This window comes from Oncorhynchus tshawytscha, linkage group LG15, assembly GCF_018296145.1.
Source record: "Oncorhynchus tshawytscha isolate Ot180627B linkage group LG15, Otsh_v2.0, whole genome shotgun sequence".
NCBI classification, from domain to species: Eukaryota; Metazoa; Chordata; class Actinopteri; order Salmoniformes; family Salmonidae; genus Oncorhynchus; species Oncorhynchus tshawytscha.
Genome location: NC_056443.1, coordinates 11,085,082 through 11,103,502, shown reverse-complemented (window position 1 = coordinate 11,103,502; position 18,421 = coordinate 11,085,082). Strand labels below are relative to the sequence as shown.

Genomic DNA, 18,421 nt, shown 5'->3' with positions numbered 1-18,421 from the left:
TAAGCCTCCCTGGCAACATATGTCTTGCGGACAAGGATCATTTCACGTGTAATGATAATTTCCTGTGGGTGTAATACGGCAGTGTCTTCGGTGGCTTTTGTTGACATGAGGGGATCGACCAACATTCCGTATCGCTCTCAGTGACATGGAAAAATAGATCGTATCTCTGTCATTTCAAATGATTTCATTCTGATTGTGACGAGTGTTCTCGATTTCTTACATAGGGGAAATACGGCATTCATATTATGTGGAACACGTTTTATTACTTTTCGATCAACGACAAAGAGAATTGTTTACATTTGTCACATTCACCTCAGTTAATTCACAGCACTTTTGTAAGCACTTGATCAAAATAGGTCAAAGTAGAACTTTACGAATGATATCATCTTAAATAGTTCTTTCCACAATGTTGGCACCGAAGTCTGTAATTTGTCACTTCTTGTGGCGTAAATGTTCATGATATTTATCTACAGGCAATGTCCGTAATCCACAAGATAGAATATGTAATGTTTGTTGTATAATGTAAGTTCCTCTTGAGCCACACTACGTCCCTTAAGTCTCCCACGTCCTCGGGATAAAAGGAGACAAAGTATATTATAAAGAAAATACCATGACATTTCACAGAAAACCTGCACATTATTAAATCAAAACAGAGAACCATACATAGCATTAACATTTCATTCTGAGAGAAATCAAAACTCACATATCAAATAGTTACGTGTTCTTAAATGTGCACATTGTTCACATATTTTATGCCTTTGGGCTATGATATTAACAGTATTCACCACCTTCTTTATCCAAGCAATATTTTACAGGATGAAAAACCGTCGCACAGTATCAACTTCAATGTAGAAACATCAGATACAGTGAGCCACTGTCTTTCAGTTCACAATATGTCAACTAAGGCATCAGTCGAATTCTGTCAGATTGTCCCCTGTTATGGTTCATCCATTTTGACAACCTCACCTTCTGCCAGCACTTAGATCCAGGAAAACCCCTTTGGGTAAGGAAGTCACTCTCACATCCATCAACCGAGGAGTTTTGTGAAAGATAATTTAATACGGGTCTCATGGCCGAGTGCAACATTCTAGAATTCAGGTCTCAGATTGAACCTTAAAGAAAGTTGTTCTTCTATCTCAATGTAATAGTTGGTCAAAGAGGTTCCAGAACTCAGGCCTCATGCTCGACAGCAGAAAAGTTTGTGAAAGACATTTCGGAACTCTGCGTTGAAGGCAGTGTAGATGATGGGGTTGACAGCACTGTTGACGTAGCCCAGCCACGTTACCACGGAGATCAGAGTGGGGCTGATTTTGCAGGACACGCACAGCACGTTGGTCACATGTACCACAAAGAAAGGCGTCCAACAGGCTAGGAACACACCTGGTATAGGTGTGAGGAGGGGAGGAGGAGAAGAAGAGGGAGGATGGGTGGGGAGGAGGAAAAGGGGGAGGAAGAGGGGAAAGGTGACGCAGTCAGTCTTTTCAATAAATTAATGCATGGCAAGGTATACATAACTACAGTATATTACTGTCATGACGTTGGCCTGGGGATAGGTTTATGACAGTCATAAATACCTCTTCCCCCCTTTTTCCTCTCTCTACCCTACTGATGTTAGAGAGAGATTCTGGGAACATAAGAAGGTAAGGGGGAAATGAACTATATTCTGGTAATCCGACCAATTGAACATGTGCGGTGGTACTTAATGAATATGATGTCAGTTTGGTTGTCATCTGAGACATTCTCATCAATGATAAGATGACATACAGTGGAAAGTCTACACATCAGAGTTATCGGATTCACATGGAATTGTTGTTCAATTTAAATGTTTGAATATGAAATTATTCGTGATGGGATGAAATGTGATTTTAGCTTCTAAAATGTGAGATTTGGCGTTTTCATAAGGTTAGGGCTATGCTCAATCAGTGGCCCGCCCCTGTGAAGGGACATGGGCTATAAAACTTTTCAAAGACGCCCTCCTCTCCCTTCCTATATAAAGCCTTGACGACAATGTAATCTCCTGTTCCGAGGATGCAAGGACGGCGGTCCGATGTCAGAATGGTTCAGATAATAACTACAGAACGAAGCCAACATCAGCGTGAGCTTTGGTTGCGAATGGTATGAACTCTTATTCACTACAGAAGTGATACCTCCTAGCCGTTGAGTTAGCAAACGCAGGTTAGGAAGGAACAGACAGAGTATTCTGTCTACCACACAACGACGTTAGTACAACGTATCCAATTTACCAGCAGAGGACAAAGGACAAAGGACTTGGTTGGGCAACACGGCCTTCCATATACCACCAACCTACCGAAGCGCAGCTCAGAGTAAATATTTATTGCATTTTCCTTTTCCAAATGAGCGGTAATTTAGAATGCATAAGATACTGTATTTACGATAGCACAGCTTCGCCCTTTTTTCCTCTGTCTTCCCGCTCTTTCACTCAAACCCAGCCCCTTTTCTTTTGTGTAACCAGCTGTCATATCTGTTCCGCATGCTAGGGACGTTTTCCTTAATGACGTAATTTGTAATCAAGTTATGATTAATTATGTGTATATGTCATTCTTAGTGATTAGTTAGGTATTTAGTAAATAAATAATTAAACCCAATTTTGTATTGCAGATTCAAATTGTTAGCCAGGGTTCGTGCAGATAACCAAGAATTTACAGCTTTCAGATGAGACTGAATTAAGGTGACGATTAATATTGACTGCTATTGATGTAAAATATTACTAGGTCTTTAAGAGTTTATTCGGAAGATAACAGCTCTATACATATTCTTTCATGGTGCCCCGACTCTCTAGTTAATTACATTTACATGATTAGCTCAATCAGGTAATATTAATTACGGAGAAATTATTTTATAGAATAGCATGTCATATCACTTAATCCGGCATAGCCAAAGACACGACAATTACTATAAATTGAGATGGTAAACATCAATGTGATATGACATTGAGGAAAAGGTGTTTATGACAGTATCTGCATATAGAGTTACTGGTTTTGTATAATACGAGTATATTGGTATAATGTGAGATGGTAAATATCATGTGGTGTCCCATTGAGGAAAAGCTGTCTTTGACAGGCAGACTGTAGCTCACTGCATATAGAGTTACTGGTTTTGTGCGATCTCTTTGTGGGTGTGTAGACTAAATGCATGTGGCACGAAAAAGTGTTTGCACAGATCATGTGAACCATGGTAGAAGATGGCAATCTAGTGGCTGTTTCCTCCTCTACTTGTACTGCAGGCTGCATTACCATTACCAGGCTGCATTACCTTGCAGACACTTACACCATGTGTTAACTCTATATTTGGTCGCTAGCTAATTAGCTGGTAACACTTTATCACCTTTCCAGCAAACGTGCCATGATAACGTTGTCACACTGAGTAAAGTTAGTCAGCTCTGCGTGTACACCTGGCCTGCGCCAGTTTCGGCGTGAATGACTCTCTCAGAGTAGACCTGCATAGATGTACGTAGACAATGGGGGTGCGTATGTCATGTTTTCCTTCCGTTCATTCAGCACGCGCCAACACTCACACCTGTGCACACACGCACACATATGGTATGATATAGTTTAGATCCACAGCACAGACTGCGGACTCTACTTCTCTCTGCTTGGTCCGTTCAGACACAGCGGGAGTTGGTTTGTCAGTGGATGCGGTCCTGCATTAGTAAGCAAACAGGCCCAGCATTGTGGGAAGAGACTATACTGTGGAGGGTGTCATTATTCATTCCTCTATTTTTCACAACAGCACGAGCATAACGCTCAACACATCCTGCTAAATCTGTGGAGCATCAACACCGTCTAACACCACCGTCTCCCCTCGTTGCATTTTAACAGTCTTGTGTTTTCAAATGCTGAATACATAGCCAAGGAGTGTGAGCCTTTTTCTCACATAATCAAAATGTTAGCCCCTTCTCAGCATGCAGCCTCTTTCAAGCATTCAGGGTTTGTTATATTGATGCCATCCCCTGTGGTCTCAGATTGCAAAAATCTGATCCTTGTTTTGTGTTGCTATAAAGCTATGTTATTATGTAACGCTGAACAAAAACCATTGATTTCAAACATCCTCTTCTTGACCCTTGTCTGGCAGTAGAGTATTTACTCTTCTCTCAGGAGAGGCAGGCGTAATGCCTTTAGTTGGGGTGGGCACTGCCCGGAGGTGGCGACAGTTAAGTCGTAGTGTTCCTCATTTCTGCATCTCGATGTCGTAAAACCTAGGTGTGGCGCTTTCACCTGTTACCACTGCAGGTGTTGTCCACTCTTTTAGGCAATCGAGCTTGGTGAGCACTGTTTCTCCTGGCGGTAGCAACTGTCGTGGTCTAGCCCTGTGACGTTGGTTGTAGTATAAGACTCGTTTCCTCTTTTCTGCTGTATCCTGATGTGTTTTTTGTTGTTGTTGGGCCACTTAGGTTGCAGGTTTCTCACCAAGGTTGGGAGCGTCATTCAGATTCTTCTACCTATGAGGAACTCTGCTGGGCTCATTCCCGTTGTTGTGCATGGGGTTGACTTTTAGCACATGAGAGCAATCAGCTGGTCTTTCTGCTTCAGAATCCTCTTTGTGGTCTGCACTGCCCTTTCTGTGTGACCGTTACCCGGAGGGTTGTGAGTGCTGGACGTAATGTGCTTAACGTCAAGCTGCTTTGCCATTTCTTGGAACTCGGAAATAGAGAATTGGGGCCCATTTTCACTAACGACCTCATCTGCAATCCCATACCTTGCAAAGGTTCCTTTCAGCTTAAGGGCAACCTGTGTGCTTGTGGTTGTAGACACGTGTAGTATTTCTATGAATCTTAAGTAGTAGTCAGATATAATCAGATCGTTTTGTTTGTTATGCACGCATAGATCCAGATCAATTCTTCTCCATGGCTTGCCAGGGAGCGGTGTTGAGATTAGTGGCTCCTTTTGCTGGGCCAAGACTGACATGACCTTTTTCTTCTCTGAGATCCCCGACCACAATACCGAGGCATTGGCCCTCTCTCTGCATTTAGTCTGACCTTGATGTCCATCGTGTATTCTATCAAGAATGTCCGCCCTCTGTGTCTGCGGTACTAGTATGCGGTTCCCCCTTGTGACCATACCATTGTACTCTGAATGTTCACTTTTCACTGGGACAAACTCTCCGTGACTGGGGTTTTACTCACATGTTCTGGCCAGCCTGAACCTGTACTTGATCACTGTCTGTAGTTCATCATCTGCTGCGGCGGCAACTCTGCTCTCCATTTCTGTCTTTGTAGCAGGTTTGTTGTTGATCATGGCGGCAATGTAACACTCCATGTATGTGTGTGTGTCTGTTTCCTTTTCTGTGAGTATCGACAGACTCCTTGAAAGAGTGTCCGCCAAGACCATAGTTTGTCCTGGCGCGTACTGTGGGTTTGAACCTCATCGGCCGCATGAGTCGTGGCACCGTAAAGTCACGTTATCCAAGTCTTTGCTGTTTATTAGTGGGACCAAGGGCCTGTGGTCTGTCACCTAAGAATGCGACGTGAGGCGACCATCTCTGTCAGCGCCATCTCTGATTATCTGGTTTCTACCTCCATGAGCCACAAGGAGCAGTACACCACAGGCTTCCATTCCTCACCGTGGAGCTGTAGCAGTACACCACAGGCTTCCATTCCTCACCGTGGAGCTGTAGCAGTACACCACAGGCTTCCATTCCTCACCGTGGAGCTGTAGTAGTACACCACAGGCTTCCATTCCTCACCGTGGAGCTGTAGCAGTTCCACCACAGGCTTCCATTCCTCACCGTGGAGCTGTAGCAGTACAACACAGGCTTCCATTCCTCACCGTGGAGCTGTAGCAGTACACCACAGGCTTCCATTCCTCACCGTGGAGCTGTAGTAGTACACCACAGGCTTCCATTCCTCACCGTGGAGCTGTAGCAGTTCCACCACAGGCTTCCATTCCTCACCGTGGAGCTGTAGCAGTACACCACAGGCTTCCATTCCTCACCGTGGAGCTGTAGTAGTACACCACAGGCTTCCATTCCTCACCGTGGAGCTGTAGCAGTTCCACCACAGGCTTCCATTCCTCACCGTGGAGCTGTAGCAGTACAACACAGGCTTCCATTCCTCACCATGGAGCTGTAGTAGTACACTGTCAAGCCCAAAGCTGCTTGCGTCTGCTGAGACTGCAATGGCTCTGTTGCTGTCATAGAACGTCAGGACTGGGGAAGTCGTCAGAAGTTCTTTGAGGCACTGGGACACTGCCTGGTGTGCGTGATCCCATGTCCATGCCGTCTTTGACCTCAGGAGCTCATGCAGTGGTTGACCCACTGTGGAAAGGTTAGGGATATACTACCCTAGGTATTTATCCATCCCAATAACTCTCTTCAGCTCCTGCATTTTCTCTGGTGGGGAAAAGCTGCCAGTTGGCCCCCACTTTCTCTGAATCGGGCCTGATTGGGTCAATGAGGTGTCCCAGGAAACGTCGCTGTGTTTGACTGAGGGCACACTTTAATTTGTTCAACTTTAGTCTGGTTGACTCATTCTTTTTTTAGTCACTCGTCGTGCTCCTCCATGGTATTTGCATATACCAAAATGTCATCCATAAAACGGTGACTCCCTCAAGGCCTTGCAATGTCTACATCATTTTTGCGGGGAAGATTTCTGGAGGGCACGAGATCCCAAATAGCAAACGGTGGAAACAGTACCGGCCAAAAGGTGTAATAAAGGTTGTCAACTTTCTGCTGTCACAGCGTAGGGGTATTTGCCAAAACCCACTTGCTGCATCCCTTTGTTGAGAATACTTTGGCTCTGCTCAGCTTTGCCAGCATCTCATCCGAGGTGCGTAGGATAAACCGTTCTTTTCACTATCTTTTCAACGCTTCGTTATTCTTTTTCAAACCCACACATGTTCGCACTTTTCTATTTTTCTTCAGGACAGGCACCATGGGTGCACACCAATCTGTTGGCTGCGTCACCTTCTCCATGATGTCATTTTACTCCATCCTGCACAGCTCCTCTTTCACCTTCTGAGTCAGTGGTATTGGGATGCTGCGCGCTGTGTGTTCTCTTTCAGTTGTATTTTGTGTGACACATTCTTTCTCAAAGTCCTGTTTTCTGACCACTTGTTGCATGTCCACTTGAAAGCTCGTTGATAAAAACAGGCATGTTCGTGAACAGCATTCCGTTTGGGAAAACAGTATTCATTATATTTCCTCACGACAATATCAAAGTCTGCTTCCTCATCCTCTGATGCAAAGGTGAACGATTTGAAAATGTTCTCTGCCTCGCTGCCCATGGCATGAGGGAACTGACCTGCACATCACCATCTTCCTGATCCAACTTGATCACGGTTCTGAATCTCATAAAAAGTTGTTTCCAATCCATCCATTCCATCAGAGGAGGACCTTTCTAGGTAAGTTGTTTTAATGCCCATCCATTCCATCAGAGGAGGACCCTTCTAGGTAAGTTGTTTTAATGCCCATCCATTCCATCAGAGGAGGACCCTTCTAGGTAAGTTGTTTTAATGCCCATCCATTCCATCAGAGGAGGACCCTTCTAGGTAAGTTGTTTTAATGCCCATCCATTCCATCAGAGGAGGACCTTTCTAGGTAAGTTGTTTTAAAGCCCATCCATTCCATCAGAGGAGGACCCTTCTAGGTAAGTTGTTTTAATACCCATCCATTCCATCAGAGGAGGACCTTTCTAGGTAAGTTGTTTTAATGCCCATCCATTCCATCAGAGGAGGACCTTTCTAGGTAAGTTGTTTTAAAGCCCATCCATTCCATCAGAGGAGGACCCTTCTAGGTAAGTTGTTTTAATACCCATCCATTCCATCAGAGGAGGACCTTTCTAGGTAAGTTGTTTTAATGCCCATCCATTCCATCAGAGGAGGACCTTTCTAGGTAAGTTGTTTTAATGCCCATCCATTCCATCAGAGGAATACCTTTCTAGGTAAGTTGTTTTAATGCCCATCCATTCCATCAGAGGAGGACCTTTCTAGGTAAGTTGTTTTAATGCCCATCCATTCCATCAGAGGAGGACCTTTCTAGGTAAGTTGTTTTAATGCCCATCCATTCCATCAGAGGAGGACCCTTCTAGGTAAGTTGTTTTAATACCCATCCATTCCATCAGAGGAGGACCTTTCTAGGTAAGTTGTTTTAATACCCATCCATTCCATCAGAGGAGGACCCTTCTAGGTAAGTTGTTTTAATGCCCGTCTCACCAGAACGCCTCAAGATAATGGACGCTCTGCCTTACTGCTTTATCACATCCCGTAACGCTGTTGTGTAGACTATGACATCATCTACACACAATACCCTATAATGACAAAGTGAGAACATGTTTTTAGACATTTTAGCAAATTTATTGAAAATGAAATACAGAAAAGTTCTGTGTATATATTATGAAACCATTTTGTGACGTTTTTTTGTTCGTTTTGGACTTATTTTATTGTTCGGCACACAACATTTTTTCTTGAGGCCAGCCGATAAAGTCTTTGTTATCTTAGTTTCGTGCACTTTTTTAAATTGAGAGATACTGCACCAAACATCTTAGTTAGATGTAAAATTGCACGACTAAGATCTCCTCGGCAAAAACTTCTAAATAAATGACAGATTTCTTGACTTATATAGAATTTTGAAAAGCATTATTCCCCTTTGACATTATGGGGTATTGTGTGTAGGCCAGTGACCAAAAACCAAAATTTAATCCATTTTAAATTCAGGCTGTAACACAACAAACTGTGGAAAAGGTCAATGGGTGTGAACACTTTCTGAAGGCACTGTATTTGCTCTGAATTAAGATTAAACGATGCCTGCAGAAATAATGGGGTGTCATGTATGACATGGTTCTTTTGGTTATTGAACTACAGTAAGTGAATTGATTTACACCCGGTAACAGAATTGCGGTAATGGAATTTCGTCATAGGTCCCCGCTTTGTACTAAAATAGATGCATAATTCTGGATATTAATGTCATTCTCTTTATGGTGATATTTCCTAAATAGGTACACAAAAGTATAAATATGAAATATCCTCCTTTCATTATTTGGGTATTATTCTACACACTGGCTATTATTTGAATGACCTCTGCCCCCAAACAAGACCAAATTTGGTTGGTCCGAACCGTACCAAATCTAAACCAATCACAGACGTCTATGTTTCACAAGTTTGGACATCAGCACAGTAGAGCTCAGTAGAACACAACAGAGTACAGAACAGTAGAGTTTAGTACTGTAGAGTTCAGTACAGAACAGTAGAGTACAGTAGTGTAAAGTATAGTTCAGTAGAGTATGGTAAAGTACAGTAGAGTTCAGTACAGTACAATACATTACATTATAGTGTACTAAATTCTAGTGTGCTCTACTGTGTACTGAACTACACTCTACTTTTCTTTACTGTACTGTGCTGTACTGTACCATACTGTGTGGTCCAAACTATTATGTGACTATGATTTCCCATTTTATCCCATTGCAGAAATTCCTGACAGATTTTTCCGTTACCGATTTGGTACTCATAGCTTTCATTTACCCCCAATTGGACATTATCCTATGAACTTCACATGTTGGTGCTCATGGCTCCCTTTACATGGAAATGACCCCATTCATCTTAAGATAGATTTGTGAGACAACCACATATCACAGTCGTAGTAAGTACATTTTTCCACGATACAGAAATGATCAGCAAAGTCACTGCTAGCTGGAAAATACTATTTCTTTTTTACGGGGGGAATAAGACAGATATCTTAATTAAGATACTCATTGAAGAGGTAGATTTTCAGGTGTTTTCAGAAGATGGGCAGGGACTCTTCAGTCCTAGCTTCAGGGCAAAGCTCATTCCACCATTGAGGTGGCAGGACAGAGAAGAGGTTTGACTGGGTTGAGCTGGAATGGACAAGATACCAAAGGTGGCAGAATTGAGTGCTCGGGTTGGGATGTAGGGTTTGAGCATAGCCTGAGTGTAGGGAGGGGAAGTTCCCCTTGCTGCTCCGTAGGCAAGCACCATGGTCTTGTAGTGGATGCAAGTGGAGTGTGCGGAGGACTGGGTGACATGGGAGAATTTCGGAATGTTGAACACCAAGCGTGCTGCGGCGTTCCAGATATGTTGCAGGGGTTTGATGACACAAGCGGGGAGCTCTGCCAACAGCGAGTTGCATTAGTCCAGACGGGAGGTGACAAGTGCCTGGATTAGAACCTGCACCGTTTCCTGTGTGAGGTAGGGTCGTACTCTACAGATGTTAAAGGGCAAGAACCTGGAGGAGCGAGTCACTGCTTTGATATTTGCAGAGGAAGACATGGTGTTGTCCAGGGTCACGCCAAGGTTCTTTGCACTCTGGGAGGGGGTCACTGTGAAGTTGTCAACTGTGACGGAGAGGTCTTGGAGTGGGCAGGCCTTCCCCGGGAGCAAGAGTAGTTCCGTCTTGTCGGAGTTGAGCTTGAGGTGGTGGGCCGATATCCAAGCTGAGATATCTGCCAGGCACACAGAGATGCGTGTCACCACCTATTTGTCAGAAGGAGGGAAGGAGAAAAGTAGTTGAGTGTCGTCTGCATAGCAATGATAGGAGAAACCATGTGAGGATATGGAGCTGAGTGACTTGGTATATAGAGAGAAGAGGAGAGGGCCTAGAACCGAGCTCTGGGGGACACCAGTAGTGAGAGCATGTGGTGCAGACACAGATCCTCTCCAAGTCACCTGGTAGGAGCGGCCTGCCAGGTAGAATGCAATCCAAAAGTGTGCAGAGCCTGAGACGCCCAGCACTGAGAGGGTGGAAAGGAGTATCTGATGGTTCACTGTGTCCAAGGCATCGGATAGATCTAGGAGGACAGAGGAGAGAGTCAACTTTGCCAGTGCGGAGAGCCTCCGTGACACAGAGGAGAGCGGTCTCTGTTGAGTGACCCGTCTTGAAGCCAGACTGGTTAGGGTCAAGAAGATTTTTCTGAAAGAGATAACGAGTGATGGTCAGACTGCACGCTCAAGTGCTTTGGAAAGACAAGAAAGAAGGGATACCGGTCTGTCATTTCTTATGTCAGAGGGGTTGAGTGTTGGTTTCTTGAGGAGGGGAGTGACTCTAGCCATTTTGGAGTCAGAGGGGATGCAGCCAGTGGTCAGGGAAGAATTGATGAGGGAAGTTAGGAATGAGATGGTCTGGAGAAGGGAGGAGGGGATGGGGTCAGTTGGGCAGGTTATCGAGCGGCCAGACGGCACTAGAATTTCATCTGTAGAGAGAGGGGAGAAATGGGTCAAGGTGTAGGGTAGTTCTGTGTGAGTCATACCAGTGGACTCAATAGGCTGACTGAGTGGATATTGTCTACCTTCTTTTCATAGTGGTTGACAATGTCTTCCGCAGAGAGGGGGGGGGATTAAGGAGGGAGGAGAAGGTGGCGAAGAGTTTCCTAAGGTTAAATGCAGGAACCTGAAATCTGGGGTGATAGGAAGTGGTGTTAGCAGTGGCTACATAGGAAGGGAAGGTAGAGAGGAGGGAGTGAAATGATGATAGAAGTTTAATTTTAGTTTAGTTTAACTTTCCTCCATTTTTGCTCACCTGACATACTCAGCCACCGAGCAGAAGGATAGGGCAAGCCAGCCGGGAGGAAAGGGGACAGTGAGTGTCATACGATACAGAAAGGGAGGATAGTACGTAAAGTAGATGGCCCTAGCTAGCAAAAGACAATACTAGACAACCACAAATTAAGACAAAAAATGATTCTTCTCACTCCTAGAGAGAGTAGGAGTCGTCTTGCTCTAGATTGAAACACACTGAACTGGAGCTTGAGAAGCTGGATATACTGTATACTCAGAGAAGAGGTGAAACCACTCACCCTCCAGGCACTGATTACCAAAACAGCAACAATCACAAGCTGCCCTGCACTTTAATCATAGTTGATGTGTCAACAGTCAGCTGCAGGTTATGAGGTTATGTATTCTGAGTGGGAAACCCCTCATTTCCATACCCCTCCATGCTTATGTAATTAATACTTTTTAAGCTCACCGCAACCCACTGTTTCCTTACCCCAACGATGCTAAATGTCCTTAGTTGACATGATTTGTGTAAATATTAGACCTTGGAAGACACATGCATGCACACACACACACACACACATACACACACACACACACATACACATACCTACCAACTACAACAGGAAGGACCTTCATGGCTTTTCGCTCCCTCCCACTCACTCTGCTACTCTTGCTGTTGCGGCGCCCCCTCTTGGTGGCCTTAGCGTGGGCCAGCCCATTCTCCTTCCGGCTCCTCCCCTGCCTAGGCGGCTTCTCCGTGGGGTCCGCGTCCGAAGCGCTTTCTATCTGGGTAGTCATGGGGTCGCTCTCCGCCATGCCAGCCCCCACACCATCCTGCTGCTTGTCCTCCACCCCCGGGGTCGCTGTGGGCGACGCCATTGATACGGACGACGGTGACATTGGGCTGAGCCCTGAGGGCATGAGGTACACCACCTTCTCCTTGGCCCCCGCCCTGACCCCTGCGTTCTCCCTCTGCAGGGCGGAACTGAGGCGCAGGGACAGGCCCCGTTTTCCTCCCCTCGTCAGCTGGGAGCGCCTCCTGCCTGAGCTCCAGCGTCTCAACCCCCGGAACATCCAGTAGTACAGGAAGAGCATGACTGGGCAAGGCACAAAGAAGGAGCACACTGAGGAGTAGACCACAAAGCTGTCGTTCTCCAGCTTGCACACGGTGGAGTCGCGGCCCGGCACCTGGTTGAGGCCGAAGATGACAGGACTGGCGACGCCCAGGGAGAGAACCCAGGTGGCTGTAATGAGGACCAGCTGCCGCAGGCTGAACTGGTTCCTGTTGTACTTCAGGGGCACCACCACCGCTATGTACCTGCAGGGACACACAAATCACAAATAAAATACATTTAAAATACATGGAGCACACCTGTTGTACTTCAGGGGCAATGCTGCCACCATGGCTATGTACAGTTAAAGTTAGAAGTTTACATACACTTAGGTTGGAGTCATTTAAATTAAATAAAATAAAATAATTTTCAAATATTCTTGTTGACAAACTATATTTTTGGCAAGTAGGTTAGGACATCTCCTTTGTGCATGACGCAAGTAATTTTTCCAACAATTGTTTACAGACAGATTATTTCAGTTATTATTCACTGCATCACAATTCCAGTGGGCCAGGAGTTTACATACACTAAGTTGACTGTGCCTTTAAACAGCTTGGAAAATTCCAGAAAATTATGTCATGGCTTTAGAAGCTTCTGATAGGGCCAATTGAGATCATTTGAGTCAATTGGAGGTGTACCTGTGGATGTATTTCAAGGCCTACCTTCAAAATCAGTGCCTCTTTGCTTGACATCATGGAAAAATCAAAAGAAATCAGCCAAGACCTTAGAATTGTTTTGTAGACCTCCACAAGTCTGGTTCATCCTTGGGAGCGATTTCACAGTAAAACGAGTCCTATATCGACATAACCTGAAAGGCCGCTCAGCAAGGAAGAAGCCACGGCTCCAAAACCGCCATTAAAAAAGCCAACTGCACATGTGGACAAAGATTGTACTTTTTGGAGAAATGTCCTCTGGTCTGATGAAACATAAATAGAACTGTTTGGCCATAATGACCATCGTTATGTGTGGAAGAAAAAGGGGGAGGCTTGCAAGCCGAAGAACACCATCCCAACCGTGAAGCACGGGGGTGGCAGCATCATGTTGTGGGGGTGCTTTGCTGCAGGGGGGACTGGTACACTTCACAAAATAGATGGCATCAAGAGGATGGAAAATTATGTGGATATATTGTAGCAACATCTCAATACATCAGTCAGAAAGTTAAAGCTTGGTCGCAACTGTGTCTTCCAAATGGACAATGACCCCAAGCATACTTCCAAAGTTGTGGCAAAATGGCTTAAGTCAAGGTATTGGAGTGGCCATCACACAGCCCTGACCTCAATCCCATAGAAAATTTGTGGACAGAACTGAAAGAGCGTGTGCAAGCAAGGAGGCCTACAAACCTAACTCAGTTATACCAGCTCTGTCTGGAGGAATGGGCCAAAATTCACCCAATTTATTGTGGGAAGCTTGTGGAAGGCTACCTGAAACGTTTGACCCAAGTTAAACAATTTAAAGGCAATGCTACCAAATACTAATTGAGTGTATGTAAACTTCTGACCCACTGGGAATGTGATGAAAGAAATAAAAGCTGGAATAAATAATTCTATCTACTATTATTTTTACATTTCACATTCTTAAAATAAAGTGGTGATCCTAGCTGACCTAAAACAGGGAATTTTGACTTGGATTAAATGTCAGAATTGTGAAAAACTGAGTTTAAATGTATTTGGCTGAGGTTTATGTAAACTTCTGACTTCAACTGTACCTGCTGAGACACGGATCAAAGCGAATGACATAGTCTAAATTTAAAATACATCAATACATACATTTAATATGGAGGGGCTTCAAACAGGCCAACACAGCAGGGAAGTACTCAGAGGACATGGCGGCTGTTCTGGAAACATTTGAAAAACCTCAAAGTTGTTCAAAGCTGTTCTGTGGTCCTACAGGTTCAAAGTAAACTTAGATATGGAGACACTGGAAGGCCACAGATGAAGTTACAATAATATTCACCATCATTTGTAACTCCACTCTATTCCAACCCCCACAACCTGGCTCTACCCTGCTTCTCCTGTCTTATAAATCCAATTAATCTCAATCTATTGATTAGATACCATGTCGTATTATTACATTGTGAAATGTAATAACACCACAATGCTATATAACCTGTCAGACTCATGAGCCGCAAAACACTAGGGATACAACATTTAACTAGCAAGAAGTGTGTGCTGTGTGGAACCTATTTAATGCTTATCCTCTATTTTACAGTCGGTTTGTTTTTGCTTTGCCTTAGAAGCTCTCGGTCACACTTAGCCCTTAGATGTTGTTTTGGGGTAGAGTCCCCTGGGTGGTTGGCGTGAGTTTGCTTCTCTCTGTTTTGAGTAATTAGCGGGCCTTGATGAGTGGGTCGATGAGGGGGTTCCAGAGTTACGGTTCCATTAGCCTCCTATAGACCACAGTCATCAGTTAGCATTCACTGTGTGATGTCTGCTAATGGTCTCGCTACGCTCTTCTCACAGTCTGGCAGAATGCTTTGGGGGATTACAATGAGTGACAGGGCTCGCTACAGAGCTCGCTACAGATATTTGAAGGACATATTGAACTTGTTTTGGTGTTTTTCAATGACTCTCTTTGTTACTTTCAAAAGTGGGAATAAAGGGTACACCCAGGGTATTTCTCGAAGAAACTTTTTTGAAGAAGAACTTGCGTTATCAATCTTTTCCTAATAATTCAGAGATATCGCGGTAGTTCTTTGCAATTCTTTGTGAACTCAAATCCTACTGGAGACTGCCCAATGGGCACAGCATGTCATTTCAACATGAATAATTGGGTAATAATTGGTTGACACGTCGATCAAAGATATTACAACCTATGTTCACCCACTCAAAAGGACAGCCAAAAGCTAGTTGAATATCCATTGGGTCATCACTACGCTTTCAACCATCTAAAGGTACAAACAAATTCCAATGCCAAACAATGTCTGATTTGTGGTTTATTTATAGAAAAGATTATTGTGTTATCACTGTGCATCATAACCAAATGAGCTGGATTGCAGTTGAGATTGCATTAAAAGTACACGGTGCAAGTGACCAATGCCGTTCGAGATTCTGCACAGATTATTACAGAAATTGTGATCATCTCCACAGACCTGTGACGACCTATCCATGCTATTTTGAATATGCACACTTTATATGATTACATAAGAACACATTCATAGTTACAGCAACCTCAATGTGGCCATGGCTGTGTTACTCATTTTAAAGTTTCATTCGTTTCTACGATAGCCTTAACTTTAGGCTATTTACTGTATTACAAATGTAATATTGAATTGTGTTTGGTTGTCAACGCAATCAAATATCAACATTATCTCCTGCTTGGATAGTTCCATTTGTGCCACTAACTTAGTCTGGCTAAATAAATAAAATCAAACTTTTAAAACATTTTCAATAATGTTTGTTTTGATGTCATTTTATTCTTTAAATTTTGATTGAGATGAAGACGTGAATCCAACATATCAATTATTCATTTGTAGACAAACTGGAATTAAAAGGCAGACTAAGGCAGTGGCTCAAATGGAACTAGCCAAGCAGAAGACACATCTCCTTCAAGTGTTGATATTTGGTTGCGTTGATAATCAAGCACACAATGAAATGCCACTAAATATCATTCAATTACAAATCAACCAGAGCTTGAAATCCTAGGTCTATTGTATTGTCTATTTTGTTGTTGAATTCTGGGTTGAAATAAAGAGATAGCTTTGGATGTCTTTGCAAATCCTATAGCTTGTAGGCCTTAATAGCATGATTTATGGTATATGAGGGATGGTCACATTTAATTATGGTCACATTTAATTTGCTCTGCTAAACCTACCCTTTTGTCATGACTTCGATAGCAACAGTGAATCTATTTTGTTTTTTTTAAGTGGACATCTCTAAGAAATCATTCTCACGATAGCACATTGGTAATAGTCAGTGACAAATATCATAGGGTAGCTGTAGATAGATCAATTCTGAGCCAGGAGGCAGGAGGTGCTGCCCAGCCTATAGTTTTTTTTCTTCTGATAGTGTGTATAATGTTGAAGATCTGACATTGTTTTAAAGGTACAAATTCAAGGTTTATATACAGGGTTTCCATATGTTGAAATGTGGTTACCATGAGGACATAATCCTGTTGTAGAAATGTCTCCCTCAAAACAACAGTTAATTACTTGTTTTCAAATCCAATGTATTTTCCACTTATATTCCACGTAACAATATGTTGACAAATTACATTGAAACAACGTTGATTCAACCAGTTTGTGCCCTGTGGATGGACATGTGGTGTTGCTATGTTTCAGAGTCCAGTGTACCGTAACTCGGCAGGTTTAGAGAGGGCAGGTGTGGTATTGAAAACTAGTCTGACCTGACAGCCATGTGTTAAAATAGTGTCCAGGCGAAGTTGAGACAGAAGGACTCACCTGTCCACACTGATGGCACATAGGTTGAGGATGGAGGCAGTGCACAACATGACGTCCATGGTCATCAGAGCATCACAGATGTATGTGCTCAGGGTCCAGATACCACCCAGGAACTGGGACACACAGCAACAACAACAACAACAACACATGGTTAACAAGTTGTCAGTCCTGTCAGCGGTGGACTTTAAACTACGAAGAGACAGACAGGGCAGGTAATTGAACAAAACAACATGTATTTGGGTATGTGTACGTGTTACTTCAATTTAAGAGGTCATGGAGGGAAGGTCAACTTACACACGCGCACACAGATACACACATAAATACACACACACACACATACATACACACACACACTCTCCGCTCCTCCCTCACCTCAGAGTAGACGTAGAGGGGCAGCACCAGTACAGCCAGCAGTAGGTCGGCAACAGACAGGCTGATGATGAAGTAGTTGGTGGCCGTCTTCAGGGAGCGCTCAGTGAGCACACTCAGACACACGAGTACGTTGCCCAGGATGATGATCAGGATGAGGGGCACGCCCAGCACCAGGGCAAAGTAATTGTAATCATACTCTTCCCTCTGGCCCAGGACCACCAGCCCCCCCCCAGTCAGACCCTCTGGGGTGGCATTGCTGCTGGGTGACGTCGTCACGTTGACCATGTCGATTATGGAGGCCCCGGGCTGCACTGTCGCTCTGAAGTTAACATCTAGGGAGGAGGCGAGAGGAGAGTGTTTACTGTGGTGTGTGTGTGTGCCTTCAGTAAGTATTCACACCCCTTGATTTTTTCACATTTTGTTGTGTTACAAAGTGGGATTAAAATTGATTTAATTTTTTTTTTTTTAAATCATCAATCTATACAAAATACTCTGTAATGTCAAAGTAGAAAGAAAAATGTGAACATTTATTAAACATTTAGGAAAAATAAAACACAAATATATCTCAATAAAATAAGTATTCAACACCCTGAGTCAACACTGTACATGTTAGAAACACATTTGGCAGCGTTTACAGTTGTGAATCTTTGGGTCTCATCAAGTCTCTAAGAGCTTTTCACACCTGAATTGTACAATATTTGCCCATTATATATATATTTTTTTATTCTTCAAGCTCTGTCAAGTTAGTTGTTGATCATCATATGGAGCGGCATGTAACCTAGTGGTTAGTATATTGGGCCAGCAACTAAAAGGATCTAATCCCTGAGTTGATAAGGTAAAAATCTGTTGTTCTGCCCCTGAACAAGGCAGTTTACCCACTGTTCCCCGGTAGGCTATCATTGTAAAATAAGAATTTGTTCTTAACTGACTTGCCTAGTTAAATAAATAAATAGAATAAAATTGCTAGACAGCTATAGCTCTTGCTATAGATTTTCAAGTTGATTTAAGTCAAAACTGTAACTAGGCCACTCAGGAACATTCAATGCCATCTTGGTTAGCAAACTCCATTGTAGATTTGG

The 18,421-nt window shown here is 43.6% G+C and overlaps 1 protein-coding gene across 1 annotated transcript in view; it reads right to left on the bottom strand.

Moving 5' to 3' along the window:
- Positions 1–254: 254 nt before the first annotated feature.
- The window catches only part of LOC112214397 (D(4) dopamine receptor-like), a 31,252-nt gene continuing 13,085 nt past the window's right edge, over positions 255–18,421 (bottom strand). The window contains exons 3-6 of the mRNA XM_024373088.1: positions 17,343–17,674; positions 16,971–17,083; positions 12,074–12,780; positions 255–1,380 (exon numbers count right to left, since the gene is read on the bottom strand). Of these exons, the coding sequence (XP_024228856.1) occupies positions 1,178–1,380; positions 12,074–12,780; positions 16,971–17,083; positions 17,343–17,627 (1,308 nt within the window). The 5' untranslated portion in view covers positions 17,628–17,674 and the 3' untranslated portion in view covers positions 255–1,177. The remainder of the gene's footprint in view (positions 1,381–12,073; positions 12,781–16,970; positions 17,084–17,342; positions 17,675–18,421) is intronic.